The sequence below is a fragment of the Jaculus jaculus genome, chromosome 17 (genome assembly GCF_020740685.1).
Source record: "Jaculus jaculus isolate mJacJac1 chromosome 17, mJacJac1.mat.Y.cur, whole genome shotgun sequence".
Classification (NCBI taxonomy): domain Eukaryota; kingdom Metazoa; phylum Chordata; class Mammalia; order Rodentia; family Dipodidae; genus Jaculus; species Jaculus jaculus.
In genome coordinates, this window is record NC_059118.1 from 18,945,366 (window position 1) to 18,970,010 (window position 24,645).

The window sequence follows — 24,645 nt, forward strand, 5'->3', positions numbered from 1 at the left end:
CTGAACAAACCTCCTAAATCCTAGGATGAAAGGACTGAAGGGGTCTTCGCAACATTAGCAAAGTGATTTCTTTCTGGACAGCTTCTATTCACGTCCTCCAAGATTGTCTCTTCCTTAAGGTGAGGGACTCCCAGTCAGAGAACCCCTGGAGATCCCTTGAGCTGTGCCTCCGAAGTATCACTGATCCTTAGCAACTGGCCGTGGCCATGTTGCTTCCTGACCCACCGAGGCCCCCATTCCTACAGCCAATACTTGCGAGCTGCCCAACACGCAGTGGTTTTGTCCCGCACCCTAGTCTATACCAGGCAAGCTGGTATTCCCTTCTTGCAGGGCTTCAGAGAAGTTAGTTGGCTTATTGGCCACCTGAAGAAACCAACTCAGAGTCCTGTGGGGTGTCAGGGTCCTGACCTTTGCCTCACCTCCCTTCCAGTATGGACTTCGGGCACATGAAACCACTAACCCTGGCTCACAGGTGATTTATTTATTTATTTATTTATTTATTTATTTATTTATTTATTTATATTTTCAAGCCCTACCCCAGCTTGGTGGCCTTTGTAAAATGTCCCCAAAATATGTTACAGTCAGCTGGGAAGAGAAAACCAATTTCTAAAGTATTGGGCTAATATCTATGTACGGAAGACATCTTGAGTATCTGAATTTTTCAAAAATGTGACCAGTCCTTGGAGCTGAAGGCAATTAGTACCGGGGGCTGGGAAGAAAGGGATTCCCAAACCTACAGGGCTCTCTGTCTGCTACCCTTGTTTTTTTTTTTTTTTAATTTTGTTCATTTTTACTTATTTATTTGAGAGTGACAGAGAGAGAAAAAGAGAGAGGGAGGGAGGGAGGGAGAGAATGGGCACGCCAGGGCCTCCAGCCACTGCAGACAAACTCTCCCTTGTGCGCCCCTTGTGCATCTGGCCAACGTGGGTCCTGGGGAATCGAGCCTCGAACGCGGGCCGTTAGGCTTCACAGGCAAGCGCTTAACGGCTAAGCCGTCTCTCCAGCCCCAACCCTTCCCTGTTTTTACAAAGATAGGACTGTCCCAGGTCCCACAGTGAGCAAAGCCAGGCCTGCCATTTTTCCCCATGTCACCTGTTGTCGTCAGGTTTGCCCTGCTGGCAGAAATCATCCGACCAAAAGCAGCTTGCAGGCAAAAAGGTTTATTTTGTTTTGCAGGCTCAAGGGTAACCTCCACGATGGCAGGGGAAAACGATGGCACAAGCAGAGGGTAGACATCGCCTCCTGGCCAACAACAGATGGACCACAGCAACAGGAGAGTGTGCCAAACACTGGCAAAGGGCAGCTGGCTAGGACACCCATAAGCCTGCCCCCAACAACACAGTCCCTGCAAGAGGCGTTCATTCCCAAACCTCCATCAGCTGGGAACCTAGCATTCAGGACACCTAAGTTTATGGGGGACACCGGAATCAAATCACCGCAGCACCCTTGCCACCGTCCAGCTGCTGCCCACGGCCCAGGTTCTAGGAGCAACTTCCTGTGCACTTCAACGTGAGCCCATGGGGAGGCCCTGCTTTCAGAAGCACCGAACATTTCTCTCCCTCTCCAAGTTGTTTCCCGTCCAATGGGAGCTGACTTTGGATGTACCCCCACATAGTGGCCTCTTGGTACCAGCTAGAAGCCAGAGGCCCATCTCCCTATGTCTACTTTACCAGCTGATCCTCCCCAAGGATGCTTTTCCCAGACTCGGCCTCTGTGTGAACAGAAACCTAGGCAGCACCCCTCAGGGGGAGGTGTCCAGACTCCTAGAAGCCTCCTAGCAGGGCTCCCTGCCCTGGCCTTCCCCTGCTGAGACTCCAGGGGTGGGAGGTGGCTGCCAGCTCGTGCTTAGGTCCCTTTGGGTCCGTCACTGCACCCTCCACCTTCTGAGGCTGCTCTGACAATACTCTCACACTCAGGCAGAAAGAAGAGGGGAGAGTGGGAAGTGGGACAGGGACCAGAGCTGAGAAGGGGTAAGGGGGGGTCTTCAGGTTATCAGTGGCCAAGCCAAGTGTGGCTAACATAAGCCAGGGGCCCTACTGAGGCAGGTGTCCTGGGGCAGTCGCTTCCACACCCCTGACCTTCCAGGCAGCCATTGTGTGGAAGGGTAGGTTCACCTAAGCCTGGCTGGTTCTCTCTCAGGCAGGAGTTCCTGCCATAGACAGAACAGCTTAAAAAAAAAAAAAAAATCCTCCAAAATGGAAATTTTCCTCTTAAGCCTCAATGGAGAGTGTGCATTTTCAGAATGGCGGCGGGGAGTGGAAGGGCAGCACTTCCCGTGCCACACTGCGTCTCTGCACTCAGTGTTGGGGGGAGAACGTTTCAGATCTTACAGCTGGGAGGGGGCATGCCCAAGGTGGGAAAGGAAAAGGAAAGGCAAGAAAGGGGGGGTGTGGGGGGTGGACAGAGGGCGTCCAGGCAGCGCTTGTCCAGGCTCCTGTGCACCCGCCTCTCTGTAACCAATTACGCTCGAGCAGCGGCCTCATCACGTTTCCGACGCCCTCCCAGGAGCCCCCCCCCCACCTCAGCCCCATGCATCCCCGCTGGGTGCCGAGCAAGAGGACCATATGGAGGGAATAATAAGACAATTAACTTTCCATTAAAGAATAATATATGTGGGTTTTTAGGGAGGCAAGCGACAGCAATCCCTACCCAGTGGCATATTTCACACTCGAGGCCCCCGCCACCCCCTACCCTGACGCGCCCCACATCTCCCTCATCTGCGCCAAGACAGGGGAGGGTGCCACTGGGCCTCACCAGGAGGCAGGAGGTTGGATGGAGGGGTGGGGGCTGCGTGGTAAGCAAGCACAAGGCCAGTGGTATGATGGTTCTGAGACAGGGAGGGAGGGCTGGGAGAGGCTTGGTGAGGTTTCCTTGCCCCCACCCCCATCCCCAGCAGATTCCCAATGCATCGGCTAAGGCAGCCTGGGCTGGGCCTGTGCGTGGGGGTTTATGGGCTGCTTGCTGCCTGTCTCCCAAGGGCACATGTGAACCGCAGTGCCCGGATGGAAGAATCCATTGTGGAGTCTGGGAGTAACCACCTCTGCCTTCTCCTTGCCTTGCCTTCCTGGGGCTACTTCAAACACTGGTACCTCCTCTGTCCCAGCCGCCTTTTTCCTTTGATGCCCTATCTCCTCTGTGTTTCTGAGGGCCCATGCCACTTTGGGGGCACTGCTGACCTTACCTAGGGTACTCAGATGGCACCTTTGCCAAATGGGGACGGAGCACAGCGTCAGCTAACACTAACGGAGAGGTCTGAGTGTGCAGGGGTAATAGCTGGGGAGGAACAGTGGAGGGGACAGGGAGAGAAGTACTTCTCAAAGGCACCTGCAGAGAGGCCCCCTATTCTGCTTCCCTGAGCCCCATGCAAAAGGGGCCCTAAATATGGCCAGACTTTGGTCCGCGCTGATAGCCAGGCTCCAGATGTGAGCTTCTGCAGCTATTAATTACATATCCTGGCAGAGCTGAGTCCAAGAGGGGAAGGAATAGGCAGGGGCGGATAAGATGGGACAGGACTATGGTGCTAGCACTGGTTTAGAAATCATACTCTTAAGCCGGGCGTGGTGGCGCACACCTTTAATCCCAGCACTTGGGAGGCAGAGGTAGGAGGATCATCGTGAGTTCGAGGCCACCCAGAGACTACATAGTGAGTTCTAGGTCAGCCTGGGCTAGAGCGAGACCCTACCTCGAAAAACCAAAATAATAATAATAATAATAATAATAATAATAATAATATTCTTGGGCTACAGAGATGGTTTAGCAGTTAAGGCACTAGCCTCTGAAGCCTAAGGACCTGGGTTCGATTCTTCACATAAACGAGATGCATGCGTCTGGGGTTCGTTTGCAGTGGCTAGAGGCCTTGGTGTGCCCATTCTCTCTCTCTCTCTCTCATAAATAAGATAAAATACTTAAAAAATCCTTAAAGAGGAAGGTGCCTACCAACACCCTGGGCCAGCATCACCATGACTGTTGAGAGGGGCATGGTGGGTGGGGGAACAGCAAGAGACTTGAGTGAGGGTGGGGGGCGATCTCCAAGACCCGAGACCCTTCGCTGTGTGGAGATAGGCTCGGTAGCTGGAGGAGGCATTGTCTGAGGTGGCTCTACCGCGACACCCGCTGACCTGCCAGAGCTTCAGGCAGGGACGGGGTGGTGGAGATGGCTGGTCAGGGTGCCAGCTTCCCCACCTGTGTGACAAGACCATGAGGCTAACCAGCAGCATGTGGCTGGGCTCAGCTCGTGGTGGGGAAGGGAGTGGCGCAGGGTACAGGCAGTGCGGTAGGCCACTTCTGCCCTGGTCCCGGGTCCCGGGGGTTGATACGGATGGGTACCTTTTCAGAAGGTAGGCTATGCCCTCCACCACCAACCCCCTCACTTTCCAAGACATGAGCATCCTAGATTCCTGCTCCCAGCCAGCTCCGACCAGACAGCTTCTCCTTATTACCAGCTCAGGCAGAACATCTCTTCTGCAAGAAAGACGTCCCATTGGATCAGAAACCCACCCCTAGGCTGGTGCACTTGATGAGTCTCGAGTCTGGGACAGCCTCTCCTGCTTAACTTTTCCACAAGGTCTCCAGAGTTTTGTGTGTGTGTGTGTGTGTGTGTGTGTGTGCCCTTAAATATCCATCCAGAAAGAGGTAGATCCTTGGCTGCAACATCAGAGTGACCTGGGCTTCAGAGAGAAAAGACCTGTCCTTCTCCCCATCCTCCCTGTGCACCCCCGGGCACCTGATGAATTATGCATCCTGATCAGCTTAATTATGCAAATGAGCTCTAAGCCCAAGCATATGTTCTCTGCTCTCCCCCTAGGATGGGGACAATATGGTGCTGGCGGGGGAGGGGAGCAGCAGGAGGAGGTAGAAGAGGGTCTCAGGAGAGCCTGCTCAGCCCCAGAGGCTCTAGAGGGGACAGGTTCTGTGGGCTGATCAGGGCAGGAGTACCCAGGGCTGGAGTGGGGCTGGGATACCCAGGAGGTGTCTGACTAAGTTAAGTGGGTACTGATGATAAGTGGTCATTAGACTGGGTGCTGGTTAGATGAGGAAATTTGATGGGGTTGTCATATGCATCCCCCCCCAAACAACCTATCAAGGTACATCATGGTTCCCAACCAGTAAATGGGCCACATTCTTCCCCCAGCCATGCTCCCATGGGGTTGTGATAAGGTCGGGAGGAGGAAAATGCCAAGGCAAGGAAAACTCTCCCAAATGTCACTGTCTGCAGTTTCTGCTCTCTTGCAGCTGCCAGCCCTTGAGGCGGCAAGCTCCTGGCGGGGGGGGGGGGGGGGGAGCCTCTTGGGGTAGAGCAGGCGTGGAGCGTGGCCGCGGTTTGGATCACCTCAGTGGCAGGTGTTTGGGGGAGCTCAGAATCCGCTCAGGGGAACCTGGGGAGGAGCAGCCTCAGCGGGGGGGGCCGATGCTGTCAGTTTGGCAGCATCGGTGCCAGGGTCTACGGCGGCACTGGCAGCTGGGTCGTGGCTCTTCTCCAAGCATCTTCCTGACCCGGCAGAGCCAGGCATGGGCGGGGCACACCAGTCCTCTCACGTGCACTGGACGGAGGGTAATGGTGTGAGGGTCAGGGTGCTCATTAGCTAGGACTCTCCTGCTCCTACAGAATTGTTCTCTTCCTCTAGAATTACTTTATACCCGAGCCCCAGCACCCCCCTCTCCCCGGCACACCTAGGCAGAGCGTCCTGTGCCAAGAAGCAGCCCCAGAGCTGTCAGCAGGATGAGACTGAGGAAGCAGGTGAGAAAAAACTGGAGCAGGACAGAGCCACCAGAGAGCTGGCAGCCGTGGGTAGCGAAGGGGCTGCTGGGAGAGGGGGACGCTGGGTCAGCACTTCTCGGTCTGCCTACAACATCAAGTACAGCCCTGCTCCAACCCAGCTCCCCGCAGCCCCCAGACACATCCTACCAGGCGGGAAACAGAGGCAGGTGATGGTGGGTCTGCCACAGGCCAGCCATGGACACTGCTGGGCCAGTGGCTGTCAGAGAAGATGCGTTCACTGGCGCAAGGGCCTTGAATCACTCATACCTCATTTGAAAAGGATGGAAATGATCAAGGAAAATTCAAATTTGATGTCTCGAAAATGGGGTGTATCTCGACCAGCCTGTCCACTGCTATTCTCATCACCTCATCCTTCAGGTAGACTTCTCGGCCACACTGACTCAAGGGTGAGGATGGCAGGAGCCTAGGTCTTACCCAGGGGTACCAAAGAGGTTCCTTGAGCCAGACTCTCTCACTGGTTCTAACCATCCAGGAAGCTCACTGGTCTCAGGTGTGAGAAGTGCACACTATTTCTTCATGGCCAAATGTGCAGACAAAGCTGGGCGTGGTGGCGCATGCCTTTAATCCCAGCACTTGGGAGGCAGAGATAGGAGGATTGCTTGAGTTCCACACCACCCTGACACTACATAGTTAATTCCAGGTCAGCCTGGATCAGAATGAAACCCTACCACAAAAAAAAAAAAAAAAAAAAAAGAAACGAAATAAATGTGCAGACACTGAGTAGTTGCCCACAAATACAAAGTAAACCATTGCCTTGAACTGGGATTCAAAGGAGGGAGGGTCCTTACATAGCACATCTAATGTCCTGACGGGAAACTTGGAAAGATGAGGGCTGCATGTTCCCAGGAACCATCATTCCCTCATTAACCGACATGGGCTGCACTTGGCAGTGCCCACTTACAGCCTGGTTAGGGCTGAGTGCTATTCCTGAACCTAAATTGACTCCTGTTCCGGAACAGCTTTTCCTACAGCGTTTTCTCTGGAAGCTCTGCTTGGCTTCCAAGTGCAGCTGAGTCACCGAGAGTTCACAGGAAGAGTGGGTTGGGGGCTACCGCAGTTCAAGCCCAGCCACCAGGAAAGGGGAGGTGCGGAGACCCGGATGTGAATAAACTGGTGGCTGAGACCATCAGAACTGGACACACCCCTCCTCACCATGTCACCCCCTCAATTAGCCACCTCTGATTGCCCTCATCTGTGCCCCAGATTTTAAATCCACAAGCAAATGTCAACATACTCACCCCCACTTACCATTTCCTGGGCACCCACTAGAAACTAAACATGAGAAACCCCAGGATGACCTGCATAGTCCTTGTCTGCCAACGTTTCTATCTCCTGACCCTGGCTCTGACCCAGAGCCCACAGGGGCATCTGGTCACTGAACCCTGGGCTGGAACTCTCACCTGAACCCCCAACCGTAACTGTCTTCTCTGGGGTTCCCAGGCCAGCTATGAGCAGGAGATCCTTAGGACTCTCCTGTTCAGTTCAGGCCAGGACCTCCCGGCCCCTATCCCAGCAGAGATTCCCCTGGAGACCCACCGCCACGACTCCGAGAGCCCTGGTCTCTCCGAGCCTCGCATTGCATAGAGAGTGACGGCTTGGGAGCCTGTGGCCTGACAGCAACACAATTTTGCAGCCTTCCGGGGGGTGACGGATGGTCTGCTCTTCACATCACTATTTCAAACATTAACATAATCTCCCAGGATGAATGTGGTCGCCGGCGCCCAATCAATCACCCCTCCCGCACCTTGATCCCTCATTCCGAAGCTGAATGCAGGCTTGCTACTTTGCACGGGCTGCTGTGCCTGAAGCATTGGCCTCCCACCCTGTTTCCCCAGGCCTGGCCATCATATTCACTTCACCGTGAGCCCACTGGGGACCTTTGCGCACCCTGCAGCCATTGTGCTCCCCAGCCCCCCGCCAGGCCTGGGCTTTTAATGTACAGGTTTGTTTTTTTGAGTGTGTGTGTAATTTTTACTTTTATTTATTTGAGAGAGAGAGAGGCAGAGAGAGAGAGAATGGGTCCACCAGGACCTTCAGCCACTGCAAACAAACTCCAGACACATGCGCCACCTCGTGCATCTGCCTTATGTGGGTCCTGGGGAATTGAACCTGGGTCCTTTGGCTTTGCAGGCAAGTGCTTTAACTGCTAAGCCATCTCTCCAGCCTGAGCCTGGGCTCTTAACCTAGATGCTGCCTCAATAACAGAGCTCACCAACTTTGAACGCTGAAGAGCCCTAGAATCCTTTCAGGGGCAAGGGTCTTCAGAGAAGGTGGACCACCTTGAGAAGATCTCAAGGAGTCACCACTTCATGTCCAGTGGCACCCCACAATTCCGGGACTTCAATCATGCCACCACACTCATCTCTTTCCCTCCTGCACCCTTTCCTCATTCCTACTTGGAAGAGGGTCCCTGAGGAAAAGCAAGTGTGCCAGGCTTACCTCCCGAAGCTGCTGGACGCCTCCAAAAATCCGCATCACGCCATCAATCTCCTGTTCCAGGCGCCGGGCCCAATGCTGCATCCTGCACACAGGAAGGAGAGAGAGAGAGAGGTGTCAGGAGGGCCCACTAAAGCTGGCTGTAACGGGGAACCAGGACAGCCACTCACTCAACCCAATTTTCACCACCGAAGGAACAGAGGCAAGGAACCAGAATGCACCTGTGATTCCTCTTTGAAGTCTGGCCTAGTGGCCCAGGCTCTCCTCACACCCTGACAGGCAGCCAGGGAGGTGGGGCAAGAGCACTGAAGACATGCTAAGGGAGTTAAGTGGCCCGAAGACGCCTGAAGGAAGACTCGTGTTCACTGGGAAGAGCCAGTCCTTGATGTAGCTGCTCTGAACATGAGAACTTTTGGACACTAGGAGAGAGAGAGATGAGGAAGCCAGGTGGAGCTTGAGGAAGAGCAGGGGACATGGCTGTCATCTCTAAGCCATCATGCAAGCCAGTGGGTCACTGATTCTCGGCCTCCTCTGAGCAGTCAATACTGAGAGCATCCAACTCCAAAAGCCCTTGCCTTTCTAGTTCCCTGGTAGACAGATGCCCGTCTGAAGCGCATCACTGGGTTCCCACCATGAACCCATTCACAGGTCCAGTACAGACCATCTCATCTAGCTCCTTTCCAGCAAGCTCACAAATGCTTCCTCTGAGCAGATCTCCACGCTGGTGCTGCCCTAGGGTCCTTTTAACCCATCTGCATCTCTCTCGGTTTGCAGGAATGAGTTGAGGCTATCACTCAGAGTGTCCGAGGAAAACATGAGGTCTGGGCATGGTGGCGCACACCTTTGATCCCAGCACTCGGGAGGCAGAGGTAGGAGGAGAGCCGTGAGTTCAAAGCCAATCTGGGACTACATAGTGAATTCCACATCAGTCTGGGCTAGAGCAAGACCCTATCTCAGGAAGGAAGGAAGGAGGGAAGGAAAAGAAAGAAAACATGGAAGTAGGTAAGCCAAGAGCACTAGAAAGGGAGCTCTGTGAATGACAGGATGGACATGTGACCATAGGCCCTTTATTCTCAGCCCCACATTCAAGAAAAGGAAAGGTATATCAGGCATGGTGGCGCATGCCTTTAATTCCAGCACTCAAGAAGAGGACTGCTGAGAGTTCGAGGCCACCGTGGGACTACATAGTGAATTCCCGGTCAGCCAAGACCAGAGTGAGGCCCTACCTCAAAAAAAAAAATAATTTTTTTTTTAAAAAGGGAAGGTATTTGTATGGGGAGAGGCCTCGCCCCAGTTGAGATCTATGACCCTCCCCTTTAGACAGTGCCAGATCCAATAAGCTCTCATCAAGGGCCAACTAAAGACATCCTCAAGGGCTCTCTGCTCGAACATATCTGAGAGAGTACTTCAAGAGCTGGGCGTGGTGGCACACACCTTTAATCCTAAGCACACGGGAGGCAGAGGTAGGAGGATCACCATGAGTTCAAGGCCACTCTGAGACTACAGAGTTAATTCCAGGTCAGCTTGGGCTAGAGCGAGACCCTACCTTGAAAAACCAAAAAAAAGAAAAAAAAAAAAAAGAGTACTTCAATTTCCCCTTCCACTTGACACACTGTCATCCTGTAGACCAAGGTTCTTCCAGGAAAGCCCAAAAGAGAATTACACCAGAGATGTAGGGAAGCCAAGGAGTCCTTAGGGCTCAGTCCAGCAGGATGATGTCAAGAAGGTTGCCAATGGGCCCAACCCCCCTCCTTGGGCCTACCCCTAGTGTCACTTGGAGCCAAGACTCTCTTCTGGTTCCCTGGTCAGAAGAGCTCAGGCTTTTTCCCTAGCTCCCTGCCCCACATTCCTCTTCAGGTCTGCGATTGAGTTGGGGGGGTGGGGGAGGTTGGGCCCATGCCATTGTGTGTGCCCGGGTCGGTTGGCATGGGAACTCAGGGGAGGAGGCGGGCAGATCACTAATTGCAATTTGCCAAGCTGAATGTCAAGACCATGATGGCAAAAAAAAAAAAAAAAAAATCAACATCAAAAAGAAAGAGGTATTAGCTTCGGCTTGTTGCTGGCTGAGCCATGGCCTGACTCCCCCATCTCTGCTCCCCACTGTAAGGGGAAAAAAAATCTAACCCCAAATCTGGGTAGAGGCCAGGCTGTGGGTCTCAGCTGCCAGCCTTGGAGAGGGCAATGCATGGCAGAGAGCAGTGCCTTCTTAGCCTGGCCACTGGCCACCAGGCACTGATGTCTTGGCCCTGGCTATGCATGGACAATGTGGCAGGTGGCTCTTTTGTGATCCTGAGACAGTGGAGCCCTGGGGGCTAATATTGGGATGGACTGCCACACAGTCCTATAATCTTCCAGACAGGTGGCGGACGAATAGGCAAGGTGACGAACTTGCTCTTCAAAGGGATCTATTAATTCTGCCCTGGCCCTGAACCTGGCCTCAGCTATTCAACTGCTCTAGAGGACAAGATGGCATTTATAATCTTTCCTGGAGGAAGATGAACAAGGACTCCCACTATGTACTCAGTAGAGCATCAGCAGGTTACATTCACCCTAACCTCAACCCTCACACAGCAAACAAAATCATCTTCAACTTGCAAGTGAGGAAACTGAGGCACAAAGGATGGACGTGACCTTTCCAAGGTCACTTGTCCAGAAAGGGTGGAAACAGGACTTGCCCCAGAAGTGTGCTGGTGTTGCGACACACAAGAATCCACCAGGGGGCTAGAGAATGGCTTAGTGGTTAAGTGCTTGCCCATGAAGCCTAAAGACCCCGGTTCAAGGCTCGATTCCCCAGGACCCACGTTAGCCAGATGCACAAGGGGGTGCACACATCTGGAGTTTGTTTGCTGTGGCTGGAGGCCCTGGTGTGCCCACTCTCCTCTCTCTCTCTCTCTCTCTCTCTCTCTCTCTGCCTCTTTCCCTCTCTGTCTCTCTCAAATAAATAAATAAATACATAAATAAATAAATAATTTTAAAAAAAAGCAACCAGGTGGGTCCCTCTTCCAGACGCTGCATTCGGTGCCACCGCCTTCAGGGTGCGCAATTGGCCACATCACAGACATTGGCAAATGCTATAAATCACCATTTTTCCCTCTTCCTGGAGAGCAAACTGGCATTTGCCAGCAGCCCTCCATGGATTCCACCCCAGCCAGTGGACGCACTGCTTTTGGGATCTCACAGATAAGTAAAAGAAAATTAATTGGGAGAACAGACATGGAAGCCAAGTGTTTATTTTGTTCAGACAGCATATTATTAATATAATCACCACCATTTCATGTGAAAAAAAAAAAGCCTATTCCAACATTAAAATGAATTTTAGAAGAACCAAATCTCAGGATAAGATCCAATTTTTGGGGTGGGGTGATGTCTCCATGAATAAAGTGCCACTGCGTAAGTGAAGACCAGGGTTTAGACCCCCCCAGAGCCTACAGAAATGCCGGGAGTGTGTGTGTGTGTGTGTGTGTGTGTGTGTGTGTGTGTGTGTGCGTGTGCATGCACGCACACGCATGTGTGGTGATCTGCTTATAATCCCCACATTTGGAAAGTGGAAACGTGGAATCCCCAGGGCAAACTGGCTAGCTAGACTAGACAAATCGGGGAGCTCCAGGTCCAGAGGAGAGAAGAGCCTGCCTCAGGAAGCCAGGCCAAGAAGGACGGAAGAAGCCATTGAACGTCAACCTCTGGCCACACGCACACATATAAGCACATGCACATACATGCATGTGCAACACACACACACAATCCAATTCCTTCATAAGACATACATACTTCCTGCCCTCCCCCAGACACACATACAGTCTCCACGTTCCCACCCCAGGCCTGAGCAACAGTTGACTCTGCTATAGGCTGTAAGAACTGGCTCACTACAACATTATCCAGACACATAAGCCAGGGGTCAGGACTGGCATTCTTGGCCTGACAGGCAGACCCCAGGCCTCAGTTTGTTTGCTCATTAGCACAATGCATGAGAACATGAGTTATCCTGCTTCTTCACCTAAACCAAACCCAATTAGGAAGGCTAGGTGCGACCTAGAGTTAAAAGAACATGATGGATAATCCATTTCATTGTTACACAGATATGACTTTGTGGGTTCTAGGGTTTGGCTAGTGTCCCAGAGCCAGCTTGGGGGAGGGGATGATACACAGGCACTGAGGGAGCATGTCTGTAGCATTCCCACGTTACAGCTAGAGAAACCACCTGCTAAGCCAAGTTCAACTCTAGCTGGGTATAGCTGGGCTTATTCCTGTAGAAGGGAACTGGGAGCTTTGGAAGAGTGAGAGATACAGCAAAATCCCAAGCCTCAGGCTGGAGGGATGGCTTAGTGGTTGAGGCGCCTGCCTGTGAAGCCTAAGGAACCATGGTTAGCTCTCCAGATCCCACGTAAAGACAGATGCACAAAGGTGAGGCAAATGCAAGGCAGCATGTGCCCATTAGGTGACATAAGCGACTAGAGTTTGATTGCAGTGGCTGAGGCCCTGAGGGGCCAATTCTCTCTCTCTCTCTAAAAATAAAATTATGCCAGGCGTGGTGGCACATGCCTTTAATCCCAGCTCTCGGGAGACAGAGGTAGGAGGGTTGCCATGAGTTCAAGGCCACCGTGAGACTACAGAGTGAATTCCTGGTCAGCCTGGGCTAAGTGAGACCCTACCTCAGAAAAATAAATTACATTAAAATTTAAAAAGAAATCCCAAGCCTCACTGGCTCAAAGGTAAACTGATCAACTCCTGTCCATGTTCAACTGTAGCCAAAATGCCAGCTTTACCAATGCCTCCTTGGCCAGATTGTACTGCCCACAGGTTATGCTCCCCAAAGAGAGGTCTGCTTGCTAGTTTCCTGAGATCCTAGTGATTTTCCACCCTCTTCACCAGGATGACACTGCTTATCTGGAAGTGCTTGTGAGTGTCACATAAGCAAGACAATGAGCGGAGAGGGTGTCAGCCAGGAGACTACAGCAGCCAGGGGCTGCAGGCATGACCAGCGTGAGCACGAGTGGCTGGGGACAGAGCCTCGTCCTCCCATGTGACAGTGAAGGCATTGCAGCCCCACTTAACAGACAAGAAAACCGAGGCACTGAGCAAGAATGAATACAGGTTCATATACTTAAAGAGAAAAGAGACCTGTCTCCTGGTTCCATTAGGTTCGTGAGCCCCTCCCTCCTTCCAGAACAATGACTCTGTCAGCTGTATGGCCTTGGAGAGTTCGGCCCTCCCTTGGAACCTCGGCTTCCTCACCTATTGGTAAGGCTAATAATGGTGCGCTGAATATTGTAATGAGCACATCTACATGGACACCCCGAGGAGCAGTGGCACTGGGCAGTCTCCTGAGGCTGAATACATATAGCACAGTCCTTTTCAAGACCTAAGGGCCCACTGGAAGGGGAGGGAAGGAGGGAGGGGATACAGAAAGGCCTGGCAGGCTCAGGTATTTCAACAGGAAAGCAACCAGTACCAGGAACTGTGGCATGCCAGGCCTTGGTTCCAGAGCTCAGAGCAGTGGGGAGGGACTGGCATGATGGCTCAGTGGGTAAAACACTCGCTGCACAAGCCTGATGACCTGGGGGCTGGATCCAGAGTTCACATAACACAAGCATCCGTAATTCTATTTATTTATTTGCAAGGAGAGAGAGAGAAGAGAAGATGAGAGGAGAAGAGAGGGAGAGAGAAAGAAGAGAGGAGAAAAGAGAAAGGCAGAGAGAGAGAGAGAGAGAGGGAGAGACAATGGGCATGCCAGGACCTCCGGCTGCTCCAAACGAGCTCCAGACGCATGCACCAACTTTGTGCAGATGGCTTTATGTGGGTACCTGGGAATCAAACCCCGGGCATTAGGCTTTGCAGGCAAGTGACTTACATCGAGCCATCTCTCCAGCCCCAAGCACCTATAATTCTAGTAATTCTACAGCATGTCTATGGCAGGAAAAAAAAAAAGTAGTGGCAGGAGAACCCTGAGGCTCGTAGGGCACCTGGCCTGGCACACACAGTGGTGAACAACCAAAGATACTGGGCCTCAAGCAGGTTGAAAGGGAGGAGCCACATTGGAGGTTGTCCTCTGACCTCCACAGGAGCACTGTGGCATGTACACACTCACACACACACACACACACACACACACACACACACACAATTTTTTTTTTTTTCAAAGTAGGATTACACTCTGGCCCAGGCTGACCTGAAATTCACTATGTAGTCTCAGGGTGGCCTCGAACTCTCAGTGACCTACCTACCTCTGCCTCTACCTCTGCTGGGATTAAAGGTGTGCACCACCACACCAGGCTAATTTTTAAAATTGTTTTTTATTTTATTTTATTTACTTATTTGAGAGAGAGAGGAAGAGGCAGATGGAGGGAAAGAGAGAGAGAGAGAAAGAGAATGGGTATACCAGGGCCTCTAGCCAGTGCAAATGAAATGTGCCACTTTGTGCATCTGGCTTATGTAGGTGTTGGGGAATGGAACCTGGGTCCTTTGGCTTTGCAGGCTATATCTAAGCCATCTCTCCAGCCCCAGCCCTTAAAAAAAAATGAGGGGGAAGGAAGTGTCACCATTAGGCAAGAAGCAGTCATCCATATACAGAATGAAGAGTTGAGGCTCTTTTTTTGGGGGGGTGGGTTTCGAGGTAGGGTCTCACTCTGGTCCAGGCTGACCTGGAATTCACTCTGTCATCTGAGGGTGGCCTTGAACTCATGGCAATCCTCCTACCTCTGCCTCCCGAGTGCTGGGATTAAAGGCGTGCACCACTACACCCGGCGAGTTGAGGCTCTTTAGCCGACAGAACCATAGAGAAGCCAGCTAGAAGGCCCTGGGTCCAAGGGCAGAGCTCTCTGGTAGGGGGGTCTCCAGCTCTGAGGCTGGCTGCAAATGCTCAACCAGAGTGCGGGGGAGGGGCGAGAGAGAAAGTGCCCGTGTACGGATGCCGCAACATAAACTGTTGCCAGTTGTTAATTTTATATGTGAAGTTGTTGATCAGAATGTGATTTAATTGTACAGTATAATCCAGGCTTTTGGAATAAATTATGCAGAAAACTCATCTATAATTAAACAAATCAAAAAACCAGAGACAGGTGACACTGGAGGTCCACCCTCAGAGGGCATGGGTAGTGTGGGCGGCTGGACCCCGAAGTGGTCCCCCGGGGAAGGGAGGGGGCTTTGCTGCAGAGCAGATGGAGACAGGCCCGGCCGGGGGGGGGGGGGGGGGGGGGGGGGAGGAGGGACTTCGGAGCCCTGAGCTTTGTTTGACTCTGCGAGCCTTCCTTACCACATCTGATGGCAATTTCTTGTCATCAAAAAGCCCCGCTGTCCCTGCCAAGCAGCCCTTCCTGGACAAACCAGGTGCCTCAGCTCAGCGGGGCAGCTACTGCTTGTAGGGCGGCGGGGACCCCGAGGGTGGGACCCCGTGTGTGGAGCAGTCACACGGGAAACTTCTGGCTGCCAAGGGCACGGGGTGCCAGGCTTGGCACTGGAGGCCCCAGGTCTTTTGCTTCTCTCGTGACAGGCTGGCCAATTTATTCTCCAGCTCTGGGGGAGGCAACAATTTAAAATAAAGTGCTGTTCAATTATCCTGATTAGATTTCCGCCGGCCTGCCGCCTCCCACCTCAGCACCTCTGCAATCTTCGGAAAGGGAAAGACAGAGAGGCAGGAGGGGGAGTGGCGGATGGAAAGACACCCACTAAAGAGTCTTGAGAGGCCTGGCCGGGCTGACCTGGCCCTGGGAAGGATAGGTTGGTTGTGGGCAGGGGGGGGGAGGGGGGGGGGCATTACTCCATGCCGGCCGGCAGAGGTGTGCTTCCCCAAGTGGCCTTTCAAAGCTCCCACAACAAACTGTGACCAGTCCAGTTGAAGCTGGGCTTGGGATATGCTCACCCCTCCCCTGGGTCCCAGCCCTGCTACAGATGGCAGAAAGCTCAAGATTGCCCTTAAGAATCATGGCTTAGCGGTTAAGACGTTTGCCTGTGAAGCCCAAGGACCCCCATTCAATTCCCCAGGACCCACGTAAGCCAGATGCACAAGGGGGTGCATGTGTCTGGAGTTCGTTTGCAGCGGCTGGAGGCCCTGGCTCACCCGTTCTCTTTCTCTCCATCTGCCTCTCTAAATAAATAAATAAATTATATATATATATATATATATATATATATATATATATATATATATATATATATATAAGAATCATGGTATCCCCAGGGCCACCTCCCTGGGAAGTCCTTTCTGACCACTTGGGCAAATGTCCCTGTGTACCTGAATTCCCGAGCCTCGCTTGGCTCTCCCAAGTCCTTACAGCAGATGCGTGCTCTCAGGCTCCAGTTTTCCCGCTGGGAAATGAAGACAGAGCTGATCATCCTGTCCACTTCCCAAGCCCTGAGCAGGAAGCACATGTAAGCTCTGCCTGAAACAGGGAACTCCAACAAAGATGGCCACCTGCTACCCCCCACCACACACACACACACACACACACACACACACACACACACAGAGCTGTCTCCTTCCTCAGATGGGCCTCCATTACAGGTACACTGTAACCCTATCATGCGCTGCCTCTAAGAGCCCATTGCAGTGAGAGCCTGTGCCAGGACATCCTTCCCTGCTTGTCCATCAAGCAGAGATGGTCCCAGAAGCTTTCAGGGTTTTTAGTACCAGGGGAGGGTTCCCACCCTACCTTTCTTTCTGTTGTTTTTTTTTTTTTTTTTTTTTTTTGTTTTTTTGTTTTTCGAGGTAGGGTCTCACTCTGGTCCAGGTTGATCTGGAATTAACACTGTCATCTCAGGGTGGCCTTGAACTCATGGCGATCCTCCTACCTCTGCCTCCTGAGTGCTGGGATTAAAGGCGTGCGCCACCACGCCCGGCTTCCACTCTACCTTTTAATTTATTTGCAAACAGTGAGAGAGAGAGAGAGAGAGAGAGAGAGAGAGAGAGAGAGAGAGAGAGAGAGAAACAGGGGTGGGGGACAGAATGGGCACACCAGGCCTCCAGCTGCTGCAAACGAACTCCAGATGCATGTACCACTGTGCATTTGGCTTTACATGGGTACTGGGGAATTGAACCCAGGTCATTAGGCTTTATAGGCAAGTGCCTTAACCACTTAGCCATCTCTCCAGCCTTGCCCCCGGCCCTTCTTTGATCACAGATGTGTTGGCTAGCAGTAGAAGACAACAGACAACAATCTTAGCCAAGGTCACTTGCTCCCAGGACTCTTTAGTCAGGGTCAAGCTGTCAAGGACAGAGGGGCCAGAGATAACTGGCTTCCCAGTGCATGAGACCAGAGTGTGCATGCTGGGCTGACTCAAGGTGGTGTAAGACTCCTCAGCTACTCACCCACCAATTCACGTGCAAATAAACTGAGGCACAAGGACTTGAGAGATGGCTTAGTGGTTAAGGCTCTTACCTGCGAAACCTAAGGACCCAGGTTTGATTCCCCAGTACTACGTAAAGCCCGATGCACAAGGTGCCGCACGCTAGAGGACCTGGGGTGCCCGTTCTCTATCTCTAAGATATATATATGGAGAGAGAGAGAGAGAGAGAGAGAGAGAGAGAGAGAGAGAGAAGACTCAAAGGGGACTGGTTGTCAACCTATTTGTTACTCAAAGAGACCTTTAGAGCAAGCGACATGAAGCTTCATGGAGCCACCCCTCTCTCCCCTCCCCTATGCAACCCATTTGTCACCAGGGAGGGACTCACAGACCCTGGAGAGCTGGCAGAGGCTAGTTAGGGCTGCCGATGCTTGAATTAGTCCAAATCCACTGCCTCATCTACTCATCTACGTGTATCTTGGGACCCTGCCCAAATACTGCTCCTTAATGAGGTTATTAATTATGGGGCTGTCCCTTTCCCTTTCTTTGCTGAGAAAGAACTTTTCTTTCTAATTGGTGCTTGGCTAGGAGGCAGCAGGCTTCTGCCTCACCACCACCCCCCTCCCTCCCTTAGACTAACAGTGCACAGTCTTTGGGCATTAATTAGGGCACTGGGTCCAGCCCAATATTTACTCGTACCAGCCTGCCGGGAGGGGGTGGGAGGTGAGGAAAGGAGCAAGGGGCTGGAGCCAGGGAGCTGCGTCACTCAGAGATGGGTGAGCCTACGTGGCCCACTTGGCTCAGAGAGGAATGGAGGAAATCCAGGGTCACACGGTCAATGACCACAGCACCCTACCTTGCTCTCCGCCATCAATGTGGGGGGACTTCGAGGGTGAGGCAAGCCCTTTGTTGGGGACGGAAAAGCCGAGTGAGGAGAACGAGGAGATTGCACAGTAGTGCATGGGAGAATGAGGGTCTGGTGAGCATTGGGGGACCCGGACCCTGGTGGAGGCCTGGACAGGTAGGGGACCCAAGGGCCATCTCTTTTCCAGACCCTGCCATGTATCAGGCTCTATTCTGGGACCCCCCCCCACAAATTCTCATTTTCCTCTTCTAACCAAACATGGGGTAACCCGAAGTCTCCACACATCCACGTCTCAATGTGTCTGACTGTGGGTCCCTCTGCCTGGAGCCTGCCAAGGATTTATCTCTCTGTTTCTCTCTGCCTCTCCTTCCCTTCCACCCTCTCTGTGATAAAGTCTCATGCATCCCAGGCTTGCTATGTACTGAAGGATGGCCTTGATGCCCTTAATCCTCCTGCCCTAACCTGTAAGTGCCTCATTACAGGCCTGCATCACCACACCTGGTTTTTGTGGTACTGGATATTGAACCCAGGGCTTTTGTGCATGCTAGACAAATATTTAACTTAGTTATGTCCCCCGCCCTATACTATAGTTCTTTCCTTATTATTTTTTTTTTTTAGAGAGAGAGAGAGAGAGAGAGCATGCCAGGGCCTCAGCCACTGCAATTGGACTCCAGACATGTGCGCCACCTAGTGGGCATGTGTGACTTTGTGCTTGCCTCCCCTTTGTGCATCTGGCTTACATGGGCTCTGGAGAATTGAACATGGGTCCTTTAGGCTTCGCTGGCAAGCGCCTTAACCACTGAGCCATCTCTCCAGCCCACTCTTCACTATCTTAATTAGCCACAGCACCCAGATCAATCTTCAGAGGGGGAACATGAGGCACAAAGCCACTGAGTGAGGTTCCAGAGGCCACATGGCTCTCGAAGGCCAATCAGAATGGCACATGCCACTGCTCGGGACACCAGTCTTGAATGCCCAGCGGCTACTGTGACTTGGCTGCTTTGTTCTAAATGTGTCCAAAGCTGAGATCCTGACCTCCCTCTGGGTCCATTTCCCACCTTTCACCCTTCTACTGAAGCCCCGTGTTCAGTCCAAAAGCTTCAGCAACTGGAAACGCACTTTCCCTCATACCCACATCCAATCTATGAGCAAGTCCTACCGCCTCCACCTTGACAACATGTTCCTCAACGACTGCCCCCCCCCCCCCCCCCGTGCATCCCTCCTTGCCTGGCCTGGTGGCCACCATCTCCCCTTTTTTATTAGAACGGTCCTCCTGTCATCACAGAACCTAGCTCCTAAGCCTAGGAGGAAAAGCCAAAGTCTACCAGCAGCTACACTCCAAGAAGCTTTGCTCAGTGTGGCTGAGCACCTCCTTGCACAAACCTGGGTGCACATTGTTTCCTCAGCCCAGAACAGTCTCTCCTCAGCAACCCCCAGTCTCACCTGCTTCGGGCCTCTACACATCCATCACCAGTTCAGTGAAGCCCACCTTGACCCTATTTTAAATCGCAACCCCTCCCCTAGCAGCTATTGGTCCTCATGTCCCTCCTGGGGGGGGGGGGAGTGTCACTGTCTTAGCTAGCAGTCCTCTTGTGGCAGTCCCCCTCTGCCTTGGGCGATGAGCCCTGAGAGTGGACGCTCCAACTTCCTGGCCTGCAGGAACAAGTCTTTGAGCAAATAGATCTCCCCAGAGACCAGCTGACCTCTCAGTCATCCTACTCCAGCCTGCAAGTGGCCAACTCCAGCTCAGGCGTATGACGGCTGCCCCAGGGCTAGCCCAGGAGGCCCTCCCTCCCCCTGGCTCCTCTCTGAATGAATTATTAAGGCTCATTTATGATGGGCCTGCCCAGGCCTGTGGCTTCCCTGCATAATTCATGGCTCTCCCTCCCAGAAGGGCGGGGTGATGGCGCAGTAACTTCTTCCAGGAAGAAAGAAGAAAGCACCGAGGAGGAACCCAGACCAAGACGGTCCTCCACCTCCATCTCTGCCACCCTGTACCCAGCGCAAACCACCCAGCACCTCCACCCACCCTCGGGCCCATGGTGCTTTCTCCTGTGCACTTGGGTTCTAGTTCCAAGGGCCAGAGAACGTGGTCTTCCTGCAGGCTTACATGTTCTCTTGCCTGTGCCTCGGATACCATCTGTAGACTGGTGACTTTGGACCATACCGGTGACATTCAAATAGCCCTGGTAGCAGGATCATTCATCCCTTTTATATGCCAAAAAAGTGCTCTATGGAGCCCTGTCATCCTACTGAATGCTGTGTTGAAGTTCCCTGCCCTCCACTGAGAAAGTCCTACTGTGTAAGTGATGTATAGCTCACTGTCCAAGGGGCAGGGAGATTCTTTCCCGACGTCTGAGATAAAGTCAGCAACTGCCCTGATAGCTGATGTTCACGAGTCTCCAATATGCTGGCCTCTAGCTGTCATCGTGAAGTTCCCAACAATCTGGAGCTGGGACACAGCAATAAGAAAGGGGAGCTAGTGAAGCAACAACTGAGGCCCTAGGACAAAAGCAAAGGGTTCTGGGCTGGAGTGATGGCTTAGTGGTTAAGGCACTTGCCTGTGAAGCCTAAGGACCTGGGTTTGACTCCCCAGTACCCACATAAGCCAGATGCTCAAGGTGGCACATGCATCTGGAGTTTGTATGAAGTGGCTAGAGGCCCTGGCACACCTATTCTTTCTCAAATAAATGAATATATTTTTTTAAAGAAAAGGGTTCTAACTAAGGCCACTGGAGATAGGTATCTGTCATAGGCTCTTCAGGCATGGCACTATCTGCCCAAGCCACTTAACAAGTGGTAGGCACTTTGAGGTCTACACCTCTTCTCTCAAGTGCCTTCCTCACAGTCAGGACCACTCAGGTCCATTACCGAGGTCCCTCAAGATTGACTCTCTGTGCCAGGCGCGGTGGTACACACCTTTAATCCCAGCACTTGGGAGGCAGAGGTAGGAGAATTGCCGAGAGTTCGAGGCCACACTGAGACTCCATAGTGAATTCCAGGCCAGCCTGGGCTAGAGCCAGACCCTACCTCTAAAAACAAAACAAAAAAGGTTGCTTCCCTGGAGGTGGGCATATGTGTGCCACTGCCCTGTGAACCCAGCCAGATGCTGTGATGGAGTCATGCCCAAGCATGGCCGGCGGACAGAGTAGGGCTCAGGTGTCTAGGAAGTCACCAGGTTAAGTCAGGAGTGGCAGACGTGGCAGACTCCCATTTCTGTCCCACATAGAAACTGAAGCTTGCCTAGAGATGTCAGGATAGACCCCTCTGCATTTCTGCTAACCACACTGGTCAGATTCTGTGATTCACCCCCCCCTCATCTCCCCTCCGGCATGTCCTCTCCACCCCACCCCCCAGGCATGAGTCAATTCTTCGCTGAGCCATGAATAGCTGTCCTCTGTGTGCGTCCTCAATGTGGCTTCCTGCCTCGAGGAGAACCGAGACCCCCTCAAAAAGCTTTCTTCCCCCTCAGGGCAGAAACCTCTGAGAAAGCTACCAGGACCCCTGAAGGCATTCAGGTACAGGAAGCCCAGACTTCAGAATTCAACCTATTAGGGCCATCTCCGTTCTCTGGGACACGTCCCTCCTCTGAATATATGGCCACGTCAACTCTGTCAAGAAGCCTTCCTGGGTTTCCCTCGCCTTCTCCTCAAACCCTCAGTCCTCACCACACTTTAGCAGACCTCAGCTTAAGGTTGAGGTTGGAGTCTAGGTCCATCACCTAGCTTCCTGTGGAACTTAGCTTAGAGCCCGATGAAGGCTCCCGATGAAGGCTTCTGAAAACACTTGGGTACAGATTTAGCCAAACACCCTCCCCACGCCAGACTGGTGCATTTCCTGACCTACTTCATCTGGAGCAGGGGATGGAAGGCCAGAGAAGGGGCTCCCACCTCAGCAGGCACCTGAGCCAAGGAAAGGAAACTGAGGCAGGGTACCTACTATGTGCTAGGTGTTCTCTGTGTGATTTCCCACCAAAGTCACATGGCTAAGTGCAAACCAATGTAGACCCACTTCACAGATGAGGACTCTAAGGCCTAAGGAGGCAGAGCAACCTGCTCAATAACACACAGCCAGTGTGTACAACTGGAATAAACCCAGTTAAGTATGACTTCAGAGTCTTGGCCCTGTCCCCTAAGCCAAATGCCTCCCTACTTTCAAGGTGGACTTCAATGACAAAAATTAGGAAAGAGAGCTGGAGAGATGGTGTAGCGGTTAAGGTGCTTGCCTGCAAAGCTCAAGGACACAGGTTTGACTCCCCAGAACCCACGTAAGCCAAACGCACAAGGTCATACACATGCACAAGGTGGTACATGCGTCTGGAATTCGACTGCAGTGGCTAGAGGCCCTGGCATGCCAATTCTCTTTCATTCTCTCTCTCCCTCTTTCTGTCTCTCTCTTTCATAAAAAAAACCAAAATTAGGAAAGGGGAGGCAGGTAAGGGACACATGACCTTTATTACGTTTTGCACCCCAACAACAGGGACCCTATTGCCTAAAGCCAAGCCAAAGCTCAGTTCAATGGGGAAGTCCTTTCTCATACTCCAATAGAGCTTTGTGCCCCCCCACACACACAAGCCCCCTCAAATTCCCTTACTGGGACCCTGGGCCAAGTAGGGATAGAAGGCCCACTTCCTCTGACTTTTGCTTCCCTCTGGTACCTTCTCAGAGCTTCTCAGAGCGCACACAGTGAGCCAAACCACACGCCAATGCAAGTGCTCAGCCTGACTTGCTGCACGCTGTGCCTCAGTGACTGGGGTGCTCGGTGCTGAATCTGTCAGCAATGCAAATCCCCTGTGCGGGCTATGAGGACACCCAGCTCTAAGCCTTCATAGGCCATCTCAGAAGTCCCCAGAGAGGTGGCTAAGTAAAGAGGAGTTACCTTGCCCAGTAAACCCATGCTCGCCTTTTAGGTTTGACTTGAGGACAGACAAGAGGATGAGCCAGCAATCACATAACTAGTGAAATATCGTTGCAGGTGTCTCCAACCTGCTGTTGGCACAGGGAAGGGGCAGCAAGATGGATGCAGGCCCGCCCTCGGGAGCTCGGAATTCACGCAGGGCAGGCAGATACCTGACCTGGGTAGGACAGCTCTCATCAGGAGAGAGTAGACTTCCAGTGGGTCTTGAGGGAACGGTGTCTGGCAAGGAGCCTGACATAGCCTGGGGGTGTGGGGGGTGGTCTGGACAGGTGAGGGTGGCTACACCAAGCTGGAGGGCAGTCCACAAAAATGACACAGCCTTGCCAAGCTGGAAATGAGCTCTGCACGTGGCGATGCCTTGTGAGCACCCACTCACTGACCGTGGGCACCAAAGCAGGCTGCGCCCACACAGCGGCTACAGAAGCCCAACCCTCAAGTACATGATGAGTCTTTGTGTGCTGGGGTGGTGAGGGTGGCAGGCTCCCAGTAGTGGGGTATGAGGAAAGTGGGCATAGACAGTGGGTGGTGAACTTGGGGATCATAGAGCATGGTGGGTTTTTTTGTTGTTGTTGCTGTTTGTTATTACTTTTTTTTTTTTTTTTTTTTTGCTTGGCTTCTAGTGCCCAACCTAGGCAGGCACAAGGCAGTCGGGAATTCTCCAGAGATACACAGCTCTCTGTGTGCCAGGAAAAGCCCAGCCTTCTGGGTGGGAGCGAAGGGGAACAACTGGCATCTTGTGGGTCCATGTTTTAGGAGTGGATTACATTCAATCCTTCAGTTGTTGCAAAGGTCATTAACCTGTGGCCCTTGCTATGGAACGTCCTAGCCTGGCCATGCCAACACCGTACTCTGCGACTGGTGGCCTTGTCCCTGCGGAGGGAGCAACAGGGTACTAAGGCTCTGCCCAACCCACAGTAGAGGGTGGGATATCTTTATTGTTGTTATCATTTTATTTTTATTATTGTTATCACTGTTTGCGACAGGGTTTCTAGCCCAGGCTGGCCTCTGACTCCTTAAGCAACTGAGGATGACCTTGAACTTCTGATCCTCTTGCTTCCACTCTCTCCATCCCATGTGCTTGGATGACAGATGTGCACACCACCATGCCCAGTGTATGCAGCACTGGGGGCAGAACCCAGGGCCTTGTGCATGTTAGACAAGCAATCTACCAACTGAGCTACCAAAATCCCCATCCTAGGGTGGGATAGAATTATTATCCCTCACGCTCCTCCCACTGCTAGATGGTTGTACCACCGTCACAACCTCCTCCTGCTTCCCTGACAGAAGTGCCCACGAGGGCAAAACACTCATCATTTCTGCTTTTTTTTTTTTTCCCCTTACTCTCCTGTGCTCTGTGGTAGATTTCTTTAAC

The 24,645-nt window shown here is 52.5% G+C and overlaps 1 protein-coding gene across 8 annotated transcripts in view; it reads right to left on the minus strand.

Moving 5' to 3' along the window:
* Positions 1–24,645, minus strand: part of Cacna2d2 (calcium voltage-gated channel auxiliary subunit alpha2delta 2) — a 174,182-nt gene that overhangs the window by 133,921 nt on the left and 15,616 nt on the right. For all 8 annotated transcript variants that reach the window (XM_004664283.3, XM_045136575.1, XM_004664282.2 and 5 more), the window contains exon 2: positions 8,219–8,300. In XM_004664283.3, coding sequence (XP_004664340.1) covers positions 8,219–8,300 — 82 coding nt within the window. The remainder of the gene's footprint in view (positions 1–8,218; positions 8,301–24,645) is intronic.